The sequence below is a fragment of the Tachysurus vachellii genome, chromosome 20 (assembly GCF_030014155.1).
Source record: "Tachysurus vachellii isolate PV-2020 chromosome 20, HZAU_Pvac_v1, whole genome shotgun sequence".
In the NCBI taxonomy this organism is placed as follows: domain Eukaryota; kingdom Metazoa; phylum Chordata; class Actinopteri; order Siluriformes; family Bagridae; genus Tachysurus; species Tachysurus vachellii.
The window spans coordinates 5207471-5227223 of record NC_083479.1 but is presented as its reverse complement, the minus strand read 5'-3'; the positions used below and the strand labels follow the sequence as shown (position 1 = coordinate 5227223).

General features: G+C 41.7%; 1 protein-coding gene across 8 annotated transcripts in view; it reads right to left on the bottom strand.

The window, feature by feature from the left end:
* LOC132863091 (membrane-associated phosphatidylinositol transfer protein 2) overlaps positions 1-19753 on the bottom strand; it is a 49215-nt gene that overhangs the window by 24006 nt on the left and 5456 nt on the right. For 5 of the 8 annotated variants that reach the window (XM_060895680.1, XM_060895684.1, XM_060895683.1 and 2 more), the window contains exon 2: positions 7363-7531. In XM_060895680.1, coding sequence (XP_060751663.1) covers positions 7363-7440 — 78 coding nt within the window. In that variant the 5' untranslated portion in view covers positions 7441-7531. Of the gene's footprint in view, positions 1-7362; positions 7532-11183; positions 11334-12127; positions 12147-14371; positions 14508-19753 lie in introns of those variants that run through there. The other 3 variants (XM_060895679.1, XM_060895681.1, XM_060895678.1) reach the window with 3 other exon arrangements.

Here is a 19753-nt window from a genome sequence, read left to right as displayed (position 1 = left end):
ACCAATAGAAAGAGAGAGAGAGAGAGAGAGAGAGAGAGAGAGAGAGAGACGGACTGTGTTGCTGTGTACAGGTCTGCTATTGCTCTCCTTCAGCAGCACTTTATTATGGTGCTGACAGCTGAGATCAGGCCTGACACCCGCTGCACAGTCCATCATCAATCCCCCCTACAGCAGCCATGAGAGAGCTGCTGTCTGTGCCCTCTACACACACACACACACGCACACACGTGCACTCACACTGCGTGCACACACGCACGCATGCACACACACACTTTTTGCATGTGCCGGGTCTATACTGTGAAGAGAGCTGAAAAGAGCCAGTGTTTGACACTGCGTAGGTGTCGTTTAAACAGAAACTGTAGTAAGCAGACATTCAGATCCAACAGTATAATAACACGATATTTTTTTTAAACACATCACATTCATTCTGATGGAGAAAGCTGAATGTTTATGACACTGAATTTCCAAGCTTGCCAAGTACGATGTCATTGCTCATGGTTTGCTGATAGTTGCTGCTAGGAGATGATGGGCTACTCGACACGCTCCGCATTTCCAAACTCCCTCTAGAGTGAGTGTTATCATTTAAATAAATGTTATGCTTTTCTAAAATTTGAATAACACACATGCGCATATAGAAATACACTTTTCCACATATTTTCCAAAACCTCTGAGATGTAATGTAGACAGAAAAAAAAAGAAGAAATAAGAAACTGCCAAAAGAAACCTTTCTGGGAAAAAAACCCACTCTAGACCATCGGCTGTCTGCACAAACATACATCACTGCTAATGATCTGTTTATTGCAACAAACAAACAAAAAAAAAAATCAATTGCATTAAAGCTCCACCCTTGTGGGCCAACATTTGCTGCCCCTTGATTGAATTAGTAGAGAAAACATAATTCTTGGGTGGGATCACTGGATCGCTCAGTTCTGTGGTCAAACAGAGACAGTGATGGTATATTTAGACATATTTATAGAGATGATTACATTGTACACTTGACAATTCTACCTTGGTGATTGTAATCAGACGTGAATGCACCACTGGACAGAGACAAAGATGCACACAGGGATAGAGACACCCATACAACCTGAAGTGTACACAGACCCAGAAAGAACAGAGTTCAGGCTCGTTACGTAAAAGAAATAGACATGGGGACATACATACTATAGGTCTTCTCGGATCTAAAAAAAAATGTACCTGCCCCGAAGTGACCCGAATCACTTTTTACCCAAACCCGAAAAAATTAGACCCGAGTCCGACCTGACGGCATTTTTTTTTTTTACCCGACTGGACCCGAATGTTGCATAACTCTACGCTAAAGTAACCGCTACAGCATGGATTCAAAATTGATTGACAGGTCTGTTTCAACGAAAATTAGCTTACCGCCAGTCACACGTCTGCAGCCACACGTCACAAGCGGTCTTGGCAAACAGAGGAGAGGTTGGAAAAGGACTCGAGTCGATGCGCGCACACACGAGATAAAGTAGTTCAGGTCTTCTCGGGTCCGTTCGGTAAAAACACATTCATTTTAAATTACCCGAGACCCGATGCCGCTATTATTATACCCGACCCGTGTCCGAGGCACACGTGAAACTTTTAGACCCGAACCCGCTCGGGTCTTGGGTCGGACCTCGGGTTTTCGGATCTAAGTGGACCCATGAAGACCTCTAATACAGACACAAACGAACAGAGGAACAAGACTATGGCTGCATAAAGAAACTGACGCATAGAAACACAGATGCACAAAAAAAACCGGTGCAAAGAGACAGAGACAAAAAGAAACAAAGACACAGAGGTACAGATGCAAACACAGATGCACAGAGACACAGAAGTACAGAGGCAAACACAAACAAAGAGAGGCACAGGAGGTATAGATGCAAACAAACACAGAGGCACAGAGGTATAGATGCAAACACAAACATACAGAGACACAGATGTATAGATGCAAACACAAACATGCAGAGACAGATGTATAGATGCAAACAAACATGCAGAGACAGATGTACAGATGCAAGCATAAACATGCAGAGACAGAGGTATAGATGCAAACAAACACAGAGGCACAGAGGTATAGATGCAAACACAAACATACAGAGACACAGATGTATAGATGCAAACACAAACATGCAGAGACAGATGTATAGATGCAAACACAAACATGCAGAGACAGATGTATAGATGCAAACACAAACATGCAGAGACAGATGTATAGATGCAAACAAAAACATACAGAGGCACAGAGGTATCGATGCAAACAAACAAACAGAGACAGATGCAAACACAAAAACAAAGGCACAGAGGCATGGAGGCATAGATGCAAACACAAACAAACAGACACAGATGTATATATGCAAACACAAACATGCAGAGACACAGATGTATAGATGCAAGCACAAGCAGAGGTATAGATGCAAACACAAACAGAGGCACAGAGGTATAGATGCAAGCACAAACATGCAGAGACAGAGGTATAGATGCAAACACAAACAGAGGTATAGATGCAACACAAACAGAGGCACAGAGGTATAGATGCAAACACAAACAAACAGAGGCACAGAGATATAGATGCAAACACAGATGCAAACACAGAAGCACAGAGGTATAGATACAAACACAAAAACAGAGGCACAGAGACAGAGATACAAATACACACACAGACACACAGTCGCAGAGAGACACAGATGCAGGTGGTAGACACACCCACACAGGGACACAGAGATATCACAGAGATCCAAGCAGACACTGTAGCACAGGCACACAGTGATGCAGAGACACAGTTCAGAATCAGTATTAGCTATTAGCGTGTGTGATGGTGCCATATGGGGGGGGTTCCATATAATGCACTCCACAAAACACCCTGCATAAGAAAGCATTCAAATGTCAACATTAGAATCTGTCTGTTAACTTTACTTTGAGAAATAGACAATGCTTGAAAAACAAAACAAAAAAAAAGAAAAAAGAAAAAAAAAAAAAACAGACGTGAAAGGAAGTGAATGAAATATGAGGCGAAACCAGTCGACGTGCAAAATGACTTGTGATTTGTGTCACCGTACGTCTTTTGGCTCCTTCATTTCAGAGCACTTATTCAGAATCTGTGGAGAGTGGAGACACCACTCAGCCTTAATTAACTTACAGCTAGCGCACACATTATCTCTGCCAATTCCTCCCCATCCCAATAATGACTTTTCCCCATTAAATATTAATAAAAGGAAAGTGGGAGTGGAAGGCTGCACATGCCAAAATGCCCCATGTCCTGAACTGGACAGGAGTGATGGACAATAATGTGCTGCTGTTTCGTTTATTAGTCAATTGCGAAGGTAAAATAAATAAATAAGTAAAGAAATTAAAAGCGAGGGGTAACTCTAAGCTCCTGGGCTGAGCAGAGCTGGGTTTCCAGCAGACATCCAAATCATTTAGTCTAGTGATGGATTGCGTTTAGGTGACTCATACCAAAATGAGAAATGTGTGTCGATAAAGAAACTTTCAGCCATTTATCTAAAACTCAGCCAGAACTTTGTTAAAGGGATACGTCTCTTATAACAAGAGCAAGACAAATCAGTTTTCTGTACAATGCAAATCTCCACCAGTGTTCAGAAAACGCTTAACTATAGGAGGATTTTTTTTTCCCCCTCTTTCCCAGCCGCTCTCTTTCTTCCTAAATCCGTCTGACCTCGTTGCAGTGTGCCTCCGGAGTTTGTCTTTAGCGGTGGGTAACAAAATCAACGGAGTAAAAGTTGCCGTGGCAACGTGCCTGCATCATCACGACCTCTCCCTCCGATCTCTCCCCCTCCCCGACACCACCGCACGCACGTTGCAAACAAATGATTGCAGCGAGTGCCATGCTCTTGCTGATGTCACCCGTAACCATAGCAGCCGGAGCTCAGCTGTGACGCTGTGTGTGCGTGGCGGGGAGGGTGGACGCGCGCAGGAGAGATGTACAGATAGAAAAGACGGCAGACGAGACCTCTGGCGCCCGTTCTGACGGATCGACTTCCTTAATTATTCTTTTTTTTTCCCTCCACTTTTCCCCCCAAATGCTCCGAATTCCTTTTCACTACCTGGAATTCGAACGTCACAAAGAAACATGCTGCAGAATCAAAAAGGTAATACCTACAAAATTAAGAAATGCATTATTAATATACAAAATCCAACGTGTCTTGGTCGAATAACGGCTTTGTCATACAGCAGTTTTCACAGCCGCGCTGGCTGGCTTGTTCTAAATCACCAAAGCAGCCACGAAAAATCTGCCTGTGCCTCCTGACAACTGTTCTGACTCATGGTGCAGAGCTCATAAGACATATTCACGCTGTAACACCATCAGGAAGAACAAAAAGCCAAATCTCTCACTTTCTCACTCATAGAGACAAGCCAGAAAGGACAGTTAATGCCACACCAGCAGGGTCAACCTGCCAGTGTGTCTGCGTGCCATGCTGGGTGCCCAGGCTACCCTCAGCCATTAGGCAAGCTCTGCCCTGCCATGTCGCACAGGCCACAGCAGATGGCTGGTACACGTTTATAACATCTGTGTATCTGTGTGTGTGTGTGTGTGTGGCTTGAGCTAAAATTAACCTCAGCAAAGACAATATGCATTCTAGTCAGCTTTCCATGCATCCTATCGTGTAACAAGAGTCGACAAATTAATTATTTACACTAAATATATTTAGTGTTTTTGTTTTGCCCTACAGAGGTGCTAAAATAACTGGTTGGATGTTCAATTAAAACCTCGATAAAGCAAAAAAGATTGATAGAAAGTAGTGTGTACATAGTCGTGTGGAAAATTCAGGAATAAAAAGCTCTATAGCTTTAATAACAATGCGAGCGCACATATTTAAACAATGTAGTATAGTATAGTAATTTTTCATATAGTAAATCTGAACTTGGGGATTGGGAATTTCTTTCACATAGAAAGTCCCTGATGTCGGTAAAGCTTACGACTGGTCAAGGCGAGAAAAAAAAACCCAACACTTCAGCAAGATCCATCCATCCATCCATCTATAACGCTGACATGCTGACTGCAATCCAATATAGTGTAATTTTAGTGTTAAGGCTTCATCCGAGGGTTAAAATGTGTCAAGCGTTTGATAGTTTCCAGAGCTGCGTCAGTGTGCTGCGGTGTCTTGCAGGTCAGACAGCTGGTTTGACAGGATGCTAATTAACCTCTTAAAACTGCTGTGAGAGCTGGGCATGTGGGTGGACCGGTAGGAACCTTCAGCCAGTTTCCGAGCAGTCCAGCCCACGTCCATCTCAGCAGTCACGACCGGTTCCCCAGCAAAAAAGAGAGACACCTTCGCCGCCTACAATCCGGAGATGAAGGCTGACCTGCTAACTTGTGGATCATCGCCAACTTCCTAACAGCTTTCCCGTGTGTGTGTGTGTGTGTGTGTGTGTGTGTCAGCTGATGAAAAGAGGAAAGGTGGAAAGAAGGGAAGTTAGGGTTAGGGAACCGCTATAGTTACAACACCAGAAGAAACAAAAAACAAGAGTGAATCTGTAAAGTTTCCCAGAGGACCAAAGACCTGAGAGTTTTATGTAACGAGCCTGAAGTCTAAAACTGCTGGAAGGTTTTGTGCTGCTCATAGCTCATTTTCATTCCCCAGCATAAATCACAGCCTCTGAGTCTAGGCCTTATCTTACAGGCAGAGAAAAGAACGTATTTTAAGCACTAGAAGATTTTTCAAGTCTGTCAGGTTATGCTAGCTGCGTTGCATGGTTGCAGGGGCAAGAACCAAAGCAGTGTGGTGTGAGGCAGTAGGGCGTTGTGATTCATGCAAATTACGTTCCTGAGCTCACAGATTCCTACACCCATCATTTCCCATAGCAGAGAGTTGCTTTGTTCCAGAATGATTGTTGGCTATATTTACAATCAGCTTCAATAATGCATTATTAAGGCAATTTATCGTCTCAAATCGATTTGCTTGTGTATACACTTAAATCAAACAATATAAAGTTATGTGAATGGGTCTAAGTGAGAGAAGTTACAAGCCATTAAGACTAAAGCAGGAAAAAGTACACAAACAGCCACATTCCTGCTACTGAAAAACTTCACAACTCTCCTCCTCACTGTCCACTGAACCCTCCATTTTTTTTGTTATACCAGTGCGACTGGATAAACGTCTTAAACATTAATTATTTCTGGCTGCAGGACTAATAAAATTAATCAGGACACTGTTGGCATTTGGTGCGAGACCTTTGTTTGTACCTCTGTTTGGATAACCTTAGTGAATTTTAGTGATTGAAGATAGATTTTATAACTCACCAATTACATTGACGATGAACATTTGTGGGAAAAAAAAAAAAGGTTTTTGCTATTTCTGAACTTATTTCCTGAATATATTGCCGTTAAGAAGGCTGTGAAATGAAATGGTAATGAATGATTGTGATAACAGCCTACCCTCTGGTGAAGAAGTCTGTGTATGTTATTTACATATGCAGATCACAGTTCTGGTGTTGTAAGCTCCCCGTATCGATTGCGGGTGTCACCCGATGGCAATCGGCACTTTCAATCTTTTGTTGTCAGCAGGAGCTTATTGGCAGAGGGGAAGGCCTGACTGCGTATGCTGCAAGTACACTCTGACCTCCATGAGCGACAAACCCCCACTTAAAGCAAGCACCGCTAGCCTGGCTGACAGTACGGACTAAAATACAGATAATGAGTCATTTGTTGGACTCAGCAGGTTCTTGTTACAGGACGGAGGGATAAAGAGTGGCCTTGTAACTAAAGTCGTTGTTTCAGAGCTTCTTGTGCCTGTCCTCTACTGTTAGAGTGAAGATACTATCCATAGTCTTGGACATTATCCTTTTATAGTTTGTCACTTGCAAAGAAATGATCACATTTTTGATGAGTCATCACGTGCTATCTTGTGATAAATACGCTCAAGAAGGTTGAGTATACATGGTTCGTTGGTGTGTTTCTGGCTGTGTGTTTTCTCACATGCAACACCCCTCGGTTGAGAAAAATGGGCTTGAATTTATTCATTTTAAAGAAGGTGGAATTTGGGCATGTTTTTGGCGGCACGGTTTATCAGCTTTGATGCTGAAGTGGTGCTACCTTCAGTATAAGTTTCAGATTGTTTGATTTACCATACAGATTGGCCTTGGTTTAAACATGTGATGACAAAAGCATATAGCGTCTCATCATCTAGGATATCTTCCCTCCTATAAGTATGGGTGGGGAGAAACCTTCCACTGAGGAAAAAGCTTTGCTGAGCACCATGTTCAGCTAGATCACTCAGCTACTAGGTGTATCTCCAAGGTTCATCAGGCTTCTGGTCAAACACTCCTAAACACAGTCACTCCAACAATCTGAGCTGCTCCAGTTACAGACTTTAATCTCAAGTCCAAGGTCAGGGCAAAAAGACTAACCTGGATCATGTAGAGCTGGGCAATGCGGTACTCCTCCACGCTCATGGGCATGGGGATGCGGTACTCTTTAATCAGCATGTTGGCAGTGGAGCAGGGCGATTGAGGAATCCACCAGGCAGGCCCTAGCTCGGGCGCGTCAGAGGGACAGAGCCAAGTTCATCCCGTACACCTGGAGAGAAGAAAACAGAGTGGAGTGTTAATATTCATTATCTTCAGATCTCTGCCCGACACACATGCTCTTCATGTTGAAGGGAGGAGAGTGTTGACAGGACGCAGAGGCTCAGAGTATCCTGCCAGGAGACACGACACAAAAACCAGACAGCGAGGGTAATGAATAGACACTAAATGCAGATAAGTGAAACATATAGCAAGTTCTTGTGCATACAAAAATGCTGAATGAATAATAATAGGATGCTAAGGCATGTATTTTTAAAAAAAATAAAAAGAAAATCAAAACTTGTCTTGTTACTGGAAAATAACAGCAAATCAGTGTACTAATCCAGTGCAGAAAAGCTTTACTCCAATAATATGACAAGCCTTTCTCATAGGGAAGAAAAAAAAAAGAAAATCGGAAATGGAAGCTTTACAAACCAGCGAATTTGAGCTTCCGGAAAGAGAAGATATTCATCTGTCAGTGGCAACACTGTCCACACAGCAGGACAACACTTTAGTGGGTCTTTACTGGCATCACATGACACAGCGTGCTTAGTGTAAGACGGATTATCCAGTCATGATACACAACTCTACTGTGCGTGTGCGTGTGTTGAAAACAGGTTGAGCAGCTTTAAATGTAAACATTTGGAGTACAACCACAAATGGCCTTCAATTTAGCGGACCAAACGTCAGGAACACTGGATTAGTTTAAAAAAAAACTTTCAAATACCAAACAAATCCAAGATAAGATTCATCCCTTATTTGTCCATGAATGTCAAATTAAGAAAAACAAACCTCTTTTTGGATGAGAACTCTGGCCAAGAAAGTAACAAGTGTTCCAAGTCCACTGCTCTAAACCAACATAGGTAACAAAGTGTCCTCATAACAGAGTACACACACTGCTTTCACACTTATAGTAAGTACCACAGTGCTAATGAATTCTCTAAGCCAACTGCTGATTGAAAGGCGTGTATGAGGTTTCTAAAACAATGTTACTGCTTCAGTAATAGGTGGAAGATCTACATCCTGCCACGGATTCCTTTCTCAAATCAGCATGCCCTGTTGTTTATAGCCCAAACCAAATGAGAAGGTAATTGGTAAAAATGGCAATTAAAATAAATACAGTTAAGTGACAAATCCTTGGTTTTAATAGGGCTTTCAATGAAGCGGTAACAAAGAGACAGAATCTTGAAGGTCAAATAAATACACAAAAAAAATAAACACACACACACACTTATAGTGTACAGGCTAAAGGCTATCTACTGTGTTAAAACGTTAAAGAGTCCACTGCAGGACGACTGCAGGACCGGTATCGATGCTGTGCCTGAACTACTGCACCTGATCACCTGCACCAGAAACATCACTTGGTCTTTTTCCAAGATGTTCCAGTTTCGCTGATCTTGTTCCCATTGAAGCCTCACATTCCTGTTGTTGCGTCAAAAAGTGAAATGTGTTGAGATGCGTTTCTGCTCACCATTGATGTAAAGAGTAATTATCTGAGTTAATTTAGCCTCTCTCTCTTAGCTTGAAGCAGTCTGGCCTTTCTTCTCTAACCTTCCTTCATTAAACGAGCCGCTTCAGGCTGAAGTACCTCCACTCAGTGCGTTTGTTGTTTTCGCACCATTCTGTCTAAACTATAGAGACTGCTGTGTGCGCAAAAATAAATAAATAATAATCCAAGGTGATCTGAAATACTCAAAACCAGCCCGTCTGCCACCAGAAACCATACTATGGACATTTCACTCTTAATAGTCTACAGGATTATTTTTGGGTGTGTGTGTATATCATAAAATACAATCTCTTTTCAATGATACTATTCCACCCCTGGTCCACAAGCTACTAATGATAGATAACAACACCCAATGTTGATATTCAGATGTTCCTGAAGACCTTGATTAGCAGGATTAGGTGTGATTAGACCTGGAGTTAAGCAACAGCTAGTGCTAGAGGAATATCAACCCTAATGTGTATGAAGGTGCTACTATATACTGTAGGAACTTTGGGGATGCATGCATTATTTCCTCTCTTTTGTTTAATCTTGGGCTACAGACTAATACAATCTTATATCCTTGTATGAAAAAAGGGTCAAACAACAGGTCAGAGACTGCAGAAATGAAGGCAACCATTGGTTTCTTTATACAAGACACTCTTGCCTGGAAAGCTCCACTGAATTAGCATAGATTGCTGTAGTGAATACACATTGAATGTCATACTTACCAACAAAGTACCATTAAAATCCAACGAGTTTGTCTGGTTTTTGTACAGCTCAATGGAAGAAAGACACCATAATAAGGACAGAGTATGCAGACCAATAGCCTGTTTTAGCTCAAGTTTAGGACATAAACCATATCCAAATGTGTCTTGTGTCTTAGCACAGCCCAAGCAAAGATCTATTAGTGGCAGGCACGCCACGTTTCGAACAGATTGTGTCACTGCTCATAAAGATGTATTCAACGAGGAGTTTAACAGCATCTTGTGATCCAATAAAATTGATGCTTCGAATATGATCTGGTGTACAGCCACCGCCTGGAATCCCAAGGTTCAGACGAATCTCAGCAAGATGTCCAGCCAGAAATTAGTCAGTAAAGCTTGTGCAATGTATCTTCAGTAGCGTCTCACTGGAACTCATGATGAAATCAGATCACGGAGGGCTTAGCTTCTGGGTTTGTTTAGCAAAGCCTCCTAGACATGAACCATAAGCAAATTTGTCCGTGAGCAGAAGCAACCACAAAATGCTATGACCTTTCCGTGTCTGAGGTGAGACCTTGAGTGTCACTTACAATCTGTATGTACTACTGTCACGTCACAAACGTATTCTTTCCATGACGAAAAGGACAAGCAAAATTGATATCAGCCCAGTAACATGATCTATAAGATGGCATTGGAGTGAAGCTTTAGGTCTTGGGATAGGTTCAGGTTTTTGTGTTCTGATATCAGATAGCAGTTTCAGACAACAGGAAAATTGGTAAATAAATAAAAATAAATAAAAAAAATATATTATATATATATATTTTTTTCCTTCTGCTTTTTCTTTTCTTTTTTCTAATGAGACAGCTGTATACCAAGTATGTAACAAGCACAATTTGTTCTATCTAATCAAAATTTTCAATTGAAAATGTCCACAGAGATCCTGAAGAGCTCTTTTTCAGCACAGAGCAGCCCAACAGGTATCTGAAGCGATAAAGGGCCAATAGCACAAAACCACACATTCATTATCTTAAACCATTCAATGAAAGGCAAAATTGCTAATCGCTTGTTTGTGCTGAACATGCATGCAGCAGCCTGGGCAAAAAATAATAAATACCAGACAACCAGACGAAAAACAAGTCAAGACAAACCTCTCTACAAGACACACAAACTGGTTCATTGCAAAATTGGTGAATGGGAGTAAAATAATAGTACTGCATTGTGCATGAAAAAAGGAATTCAAATACAAACATTGGGATTATCCTGACCTTCATAGTAACATTTTCAGGCTATGAGGCAAGATGTGTTGTGCATGGAAAAGCAGAACCATGCAAAACGCCTTTCTCTAGCAGAGAAGGAAAACAAGATATAAACAGGACATAAAAAAGCCCCAAAACAACTGTATACTCAAATATGATTCAGGAGCTTCTGGGAGCTTAGAACCATCTCGAAGCACATTCCTGCAAGAAGACACAATTTACCTTGTTGATGGAGCATAGCAGACGATCTACTCAATCAATAGAAAGCGTGCGCCCACTCCACGTCTCATTGCCAAACATGAGCGTGCTACACCCATGCCACCACAGCCTGGGCTCTGTGTCTTCTCTTGGCTCTCACACATCCAACACTGTCAATGAAATCATCCGACAGATAGGAAAGGAAAGGAAAGAAAGGGGGGGGGGAATGCCTCTTTTCTGCAACCTCCCCCCTCCTGATCTCGCTCTCTCTCGTTCTCTCTTTCCTGTTTTCTCCAGTATCCACCTCTTGTGGTGGGCTATAAAGCGCTGTTACCATGGAAGTGCAAGAGGCTGTGTCAGCATTGGTTGGGCTGAACGTGATGAAAACAGCCCAAGGACGGCCCTCCGACTGATCTCCCCACCCTCTGTTTGAAATTCTTCCCTGGCTTGATCTCACGAGTGGCGAACGTCGTCAAGGAGTGGAGTAACACCCGCTGTCAATTCCGAAACGATCACATACGTCCGATGCTTACGCGCACATCACGAGGAAGACACGGGAGGAAAGAGAGATGAGATGGAGCGATGAGAAGGATAGTCAGAGGCAGGTGGCACAACAATAACTGATGAACGAGCGTGAGCGGTGGCACACTTGCCCCATGAAGTCAGATCATCCCAAAAATATCCTGTCTACCGCTTACCGTAACATTTACCAGCCTATATATATATATAAACAGGATACAGTTGTCAAGCATATATGCTCAACTGCTAATTCATGTAATTACTCAATCAGCCAATCATGTGGGAGCAATACATATCATGTAAAAATTTATGTTCAAATCAAATGAGAAAAATGCAGTGACGTCCAATGACTAGTGGAAACGCCTCTACGATGAGAGAGATCATAGGTGGATGGGAGACTGATTTGAGCTGACAAACAATCTATAAGATCACAAACATTCACTTCTTACCGTGGTGAGCAAAAAAGATCTCCAGAACACACAAGATGCAGGTCCTTGATATGCATGAGCTTGAATACCACAACGATGTCCACTCTTATCAGCCAAGAACAGGACTCTGAGGCTACAGTGGGCACAGGATCATCATAAATGTGCTGTTTAGAAAAAACATTTTCTAATATTCACAACCATATACACTGTGGGAGTCACAGAGATCCTATTTTCTCCCATTCTAATGTTTATGGTACACATTAATTACAGCTCTTTGCCTGTACTTACATGATTTGTGTACCTAATATTGTTGGGAGAGGGTGTTTTTTAACTAAAGCCAATGACCAAGTCAAATCAAATAGATGCTTTTTCTGCACCGTGTTGTTGATGTAGTGGAAGAGAACACAAGGTTCTACTCATACTCTTTCTACCCCCCTCCTTCACAGAAAGAACTTTTTTTTCACCAACAAGGAAATCATGTGCTATCAGGTTTTTTTTTAGCCAGAGAGCTCATGTGCCTCACTACATTTGCATGAAGTAAGGTAATAAATAAGCAAAAAAAAAAAAAACAAGTGAGGACTGATGAGGTTGCCAGATCCAACCATATGTAGTCAATAGATAGAAAAGACATGTCCATTTCTAACTGCTAATATACAGGTATATAAACAGTTCCATGTTAAAACGTTCAACAATTTTTTGAAAGTCGCAACTATGTGAGTCCTGCAACCAAGATCTCCAGGGGAACCAGTCATTTTTAGGCACACGTATAATGAGGTCTTATAAAAGGATAACAGTGGAGAAGAATCAGGACAAATAGCAAGGCTATGTAGGAAACGCTTGAAAGGGAGATCACGCTTGAAGGTGTTAAGAGATCAGTAGTCGACCTACAGAAAGCAGGAAACCACTACAGCGCTCACTGTACAAGTTGAGACTCGGTGATGTGCAAACAATTCATCTACATGGTAGAGGGCACTGATGTTAATCGCTGATGGATGTGGATATTACAAGGTGTGCTGTGGAAAACTAGAGACATAATGATTATTCAAAATCTATCACTTCTAATGCAACTGACAACGACATGCGTCACTAGATTTGGTGTCTCTTTTGATGCCTTTAGCAACTTTTATAATAATAAAAGTTCAAGAAATCTAGAGCTTTCTCCATGATTAGAGGAGTTGAGAAAGCAGGTTTAGTCAACTCACCACCAGGGTGTTTGAATGAGCTTTGTCTTCCCAGAGACCAATCCAATCATTAATCACTACTGTTTCCCAGGGACCATTTACTGATCACTACTGTTTCCCAGAGACCAATCACTGATCACCATTGTTCCAAACAACCAAATCACTGTTTCCCAGAGATCAATCTACTTAAAGGCCAATCACTAATCACTCCTGTTTCCCAGAGACCAACACTGGACACTACTGTTTCTTAGTGACCAATCACTGATCACTACTATATCTTAGAGGCCAATCACTACTATTTCTTGGAGACAAACCACTGATCACTACTATTTCCCAGAGACCAACCACTGATCATTACTGTTTTTTTCCAGAGACCAATCACTGATCATTATCGTTTCCCAGAGACCAATCACTAATCATTACTGTTTCCCAGAGACACAGAACATTACTCTTTATTAGAGAGCAATCACTAATCACTACTGTTCACCAGAGACCAATCACTACTGTTCACCAGAGACCAACACTCAACACTACTGTTCCTTAGAGACCAGTCACTAATCACTACTGTTTCCCAAAGACCAATCACTGATCACCACTGTTCCAAACAACCAATCACTGATCACTACTGTTTTCCAGAAACCAATTACTGATCACTTTTGTTTCCCAAAGACTGAATCATTAACCTTTATTATTACGCAACAAACAATCAGCGATCACCATTTTTGGCGATATTTGTTATCAAAGACCGTTATTTAATCAGAAAACCATTTCCTGTCTATTTCCTGACTCCTAAATCCCTCTTTTGTGTTTGTTTTTTACTTATAAAAAAAAAAAAAAACACCATTTTGTAAACACACAGTTTTCCCCTCACTCTGTTTTCTAAAACTAAATAGTTACTTCTTTCTATATGAAATCATTTAATACTCCTGTAATATTTTCTCCTCTGATAAACTAGTCTATGGCTTTAACATGGTTTGATATGCAAACCATAGCCACGATTCTATGAACAGGCAAATCATCCCATGACTTCATCTGGAAACTCAAAAAAAAAAATAAATAAATGATGGCGACACTGATCACCTACCTACTACAAGAGCTACTGTAAGACAAACATAACAGCTCTCTCTTGTCCCTCAAACACGTTTGAATCATACCGAAATAAAAAAACAAACAGAAAGACGAATCCGCCGAACCAGCACATAAACTGCTAAAACATTTTCCAAGACTCATATAAAAAAAATCTCTTCAGTCTATCAGTGTTGGAGCTAAATGCAAAGTCCAAAATATCACGAGCGCGAAAAGGAGGAGCACAAACAAACCAAACGGCTGACACGAGGGGTGGATGATGAGCAAAGGCAGTTTATTTATAGAGCAGCCCCAGCTGATAGTGGCACGCCTCGGCACTCATTCGTTTCCTTAAATTACTGTAATAAATCACTCACCTCGAGGGCATTTGGAGCTAGGATAATCGTCAGCCGCTCACCTCGCCACTCACAGCTATTAAAAAGCCTCTTTCTGGGCTGTGGAAGTACGAGATATTACTAAAGCATCTATCCCTACGCTGCTTTACTCAGCATGTCAACGAGGAAATGCGAGGCTGAGTCTCTTATGATCCAGCGAGCGAGGAGAAAAGATCTCTGACTGACTTGAGCTGAAGCACCAACAAAGTTAGCCACGTATAGCATCATGTCAGTGATCCGACAATGAAAGCATTCATGATTTCCTGACTGTTGTCTCAGAGTGAATCAGAGTCTGTCTATTAACTAGATCACCTATTAAAAGAGCGGTCCTGGACAACACAGTACACTGTTTGACAGAATACTTCAAATTCACTGGAACTTTATAGTGAAGCCTTACAAGCAGGAGAAAAAAAAAATGAAACGAAAAGAAAGACTGTACATATTTGTGCTAAATGTACTAATCTGCAGGAAAGTTTTAGTCTTGGTAAAGAATAATTCCACATGAGGCCAGAAGACAGAACTACAGAAACCTTTACTCTCAGAAGAAAAAAAAATGAATTTCCTGTTTCTGTGACTAAGTAAATGCTTCTGAAGCTTATCTCCTGCTCTGCAAAGCAAAAAAAAAAAAGAAGGAAAAAAAAAAGAAAAGAAAAATATGATGTCTAACCCAAATCAACATCATTTTGTTTATGTAAATACGAGACCACAAACAAAACGCATACCCAAATGGCTCATGATAAAGAGATGAGCGGAAGAGGCTCATGGGTCCTACGTGCAATGAGAGGAAACTCTGAAAAGCACAAGATCTTGTAAAAGAGCACGTTTAGAGAGGAAACGAGAGTCGGCAGGCCACAGTTCCGTCACAGATTGGATGCCAGTTCGTCCTCTCTAGAAGATGGCGCAGCTAAGCAGGTGAAGTGTAAATAGTTTTGGGCTGCTGCTACTATGAGCCACATGATAATACTGCAGCCTGTTGACTTACAATATGGCTGTTAATGGTGCGAAACACTGTGCATTTTAGGGGCCTCACAACAGCAGAGCGAGAACGCCATTTCTTTATTTATACAGTCGTTACTGTCGTTATGGCTTAACTAATTTTGTCTGCTGTTCTGACGTCAGAGAGATGTTGCTAAGGCATTTGCGACGCCATTTATTGGAAGCTGAGAGAACACAAGACTGAAGTTTATCCTTTTCTTTGAAAGTTTAAGCACTGACAACTGAGCTGCAGCATTACTCGTGGCACTACATTAGTATTTATCTTTGGTCATGCGCCACCTGTGCTGTAAGGCAACGTAAAGTTTGAGCACTTTTGTGATAAGATTTTCAGCTTCGCATCGAGCGAGCGAGTCGTACAGTGTAAGTTGTATCGAATGACAAGGCTGATCGCTGGGACAGTGTACAGCCAACTTGTAGTCTGTTACCTTTTATGAATAAAAACCAGCAGTACCTGAGAGTACCTTTCCGATCGTTGCTCATTAGTGATGATGTAGACAACACACAAGTGATTCACTTACTGAATCATGCGAACTCTAACAAGCAGAAATTGTTTTGACAAGACTGTCCCCGTCAACTTCTATATTTCCTCGTGTGCAAACCATTTCCTTCCTAAATTGGTCAGGAACCAGCCAAGTGCATCTTTTTAGACTGCTGCATCACATGACAGTGTAACACACTTGGAGAAAAGTGCAACGTGTCTTCTTCATGTCCACAAATATGAGCTCACAAACATTCACAATTGGCAAGAATCACTGTGACTGATGAGGAGAAACAGTTATTGGAATTCCGCCTCGCACTGTGTCATATTTCTTTTCTTTTTTCTGTACACTACTGATAATACTGTTAAATCCTTTTTTTAATGCCTTTACTACTAGCCTTAGATGACGTCGCGCTGGTACTAAACATATATGGTAATATAAACCACCTGAGATAAAATCATTCACTGCTTCATGAAATGGGGCATTAAAGAAAATAAACGAACACCTTTTCAATTTGAAATTTCAGCCCCTCTATGATGTAGCTGATATATAATTGACGGTCAAACAGTACAAGCACCAAGATCACTTTTTTGCTGCGTCAGCGATATTCAATTTCCTCTTGTCATCCACTGTAAGCACAACTCGGAGATAAGATAAACTTGATTGATCCGGAAGGAAATACTAGAACCACGCGTCATTCAGGCTGAAAAGTGCCGATTCGCCACCTGAGGAATTTGTTTGCCTAGACTCCTAAACCTCCGTCATGCCACCGCACCCGAGCCACTTCTCTCAGGAGTTTGGCTACAAACAGTGAGATGTCAGAATTAATCAATGAAATGGGAGTGGGGTTTGGTGGCAGTGGGCTCCAGAGTGCCACACAGCCCAATACCATTAGTGTCTGGATTGGCTCCAAGTGCAAAGGCTGGAAAATATACAGTTGCTTCTCACAGCATTGATGACCCAGTGCCTGGAGCCAGCTATGACATAGGACCCTCTCAGTGGGTCTTGAGCCGTTTGTTACCAAGATTAAGCATCTATTAGGACCAAATGCCCATTTCCTGATTGCGTTCATTAATAATGGCTCTCTGCATTGTGGACAATGACTTCAGCCCACGCACAGCTGCAGAGAATAAGTCCCAAAGTGCTGGTGTTACAAAAGCAAGGCTTTCAAGGAGGAGAAAGTAGGACCAGAGGGCTTTCTGAGAGAAGTGGGACGTTTGATAATATTAACATTTGCGCTATTGCATCACAGTGATTTCACCACTGTTACCATCGGATTAGTTTGTGATTGTGTAATTCAGGATCTCAAAAATGGCTGATTATGAAATAACAAGACTGCTATGATTGGCAAAGAAAAGAACTGTACATTTCATTCATTCATCTTCTACCGCTTATCCGAACTACCTCGGGTCACGGGGAGCCTGTGCCTATCTCAGGCGTCATCGGGCATCAAGGCAGGATACACCCTGGACGGAGTGCCAACCCATCGCAGGGCACACACACACACACTCATTCACTCACGCAATCACACACTAGGGACAATTTTCCAGAGATGCCAATCAACCTACCATGCATGTCTTTGGACCGGGGGAGGAAACCGGAGTACCCGGAGGAAACCCTTGAGGCACGGGGAGAACATGCAAACTCCACACACACAAGGTGGAGGCGGGAATCGAACCCCGACCCTGGAGGTGTGAGGCGAACGTGCTAACCACTAAGCCACCGTGCCCCCCTAATTTATTTCAATGAATTTAATTACTGCGACAATATCAAGTCCAGTCTACAAATATCGTCACCAACAAAAAGCCCCTTGATCCGTAGGTATCAGTGATGCATCTTAATATAATAAAAATTTCACAGTTTTAAAATCATTAATCAGGCATTTAAAAAACACACAAGGCGGTCATGAAAATTAAAAGGAGTTATTTAATAAGACCCATCATCTTAAACAGGATACAATCGAATCTTTCCCATGAAATATGTTTCAGAAAAGAAATGCTGTAAAAAAAAAAAGATTAAGTTAAAAACCCAAAACTTCTAGATTTTTTATTCTCCAGTACAAAGATGTACCAGTTCCATTATGGTCAATAACAATATCTATAAGCAGCTGCTGCCAAATGTGAAAATGCAATGGAATGTTGGAAATTGTGTCCAAGAATACAGTACATAAGATAAACGAATCTCTCAAATGCAGTTCAATTCCAATCAGTGCTTTGGTCCAATCAAGACACTTCCTCAACTTGTTTGCTGTCCACATGTACATTACATTTTTATTTTTTTTGGATTCTACTACACACCATGTTATCACAGTTTCCAAACACTTCTTCACAGTTTGCATCAAATGCCTCATCACCACAATGACACGTAGTCCAAACGATTTCCTCTTTCTGCTCTCTCCTGGAAAACATGGAAATCAGCTGGCCTAAATAAACTAGCCAGGGCAGCTCTGACATCTCCCACGCTGACTAATGAGCTGAACGGACGACCAGGAGATTGACGCGTTGAGGAAAGATCTTGCAGATAGAAGGTGCGATCTGTGGCATTGCGCGAGAGCCACCATCTCTAACTTTCGATCCTCGGTTCCCTTTAACGTTCTGCATTCTTGCGCCCTGCCAGTCCCAGTGTAAAAATAGGTTAATACGCAAAGGGTTGTGTGTGGGATGAAGTGGAGGCTGGAAGTCACCCTGATGTGGTTCCTTTTCTGAAGGCCAAGAGGAAAATGGTGCTGAGTGGAAAGAATGGCATCCAGAAATAGACACAGGAAAGCAGAGCAGAAACATCGAGGGAGGGTGATTGGTCAGCGGCTGAACTCGCTCGTCAACCGACATAATCCAACACTTTTAGCAATCACAGAGGTTACGCCGTCCTCCGAGAGGCAGTGCCGAGCTGCAGAGATCGAAGGGAACTAGCAGTAAATGTGAGACAGGCGACCCTTACATAAACTTAGCTCACTTATTAATGGTCTTCCCTGCGGAAGATAGTGTGTCTGGAGAACGCATGGTTTGATTACACCGTCAACTCAACTTTCCTCTACTCTGGTTAATGTCACTGTACTCCAAGTGGCAGTGGGATATCTGGCGAGTGAATCAGCAGGTTTAGCACATTCAAATGCTGTGAGAGCTTTGGAAATTTTACTCGGTTTTATTTATTTATTTATTTTCATATACATACACACGATCCAGACTTTTTTACACACATTGGACAAACCCTGCTCTTTGATCTACAGTAACTTCTAGCTAAAGCACTTTATGTACCATCAGGTATCTAATCTGGTATAGAACAAGGCTGAACCAACTATTTCACTGAGGAAACATATACAAATGCAAAAGAAATGCAACAATCCATGATCCATGACTAGAAGAAAAAGAAAAAAAAACAAAAAAAAAAACCCTGTACTCGTTACTAGTTATACTAGTTCTGATATCAAAACATGCCCAATTTTGGTCTGATCTCAGAAACCATGGTGTAAAGACCTGTTTCTTAATACTGCCACCAGGCCATGTTTTATTACTGACACTGAACAGTTGTTAT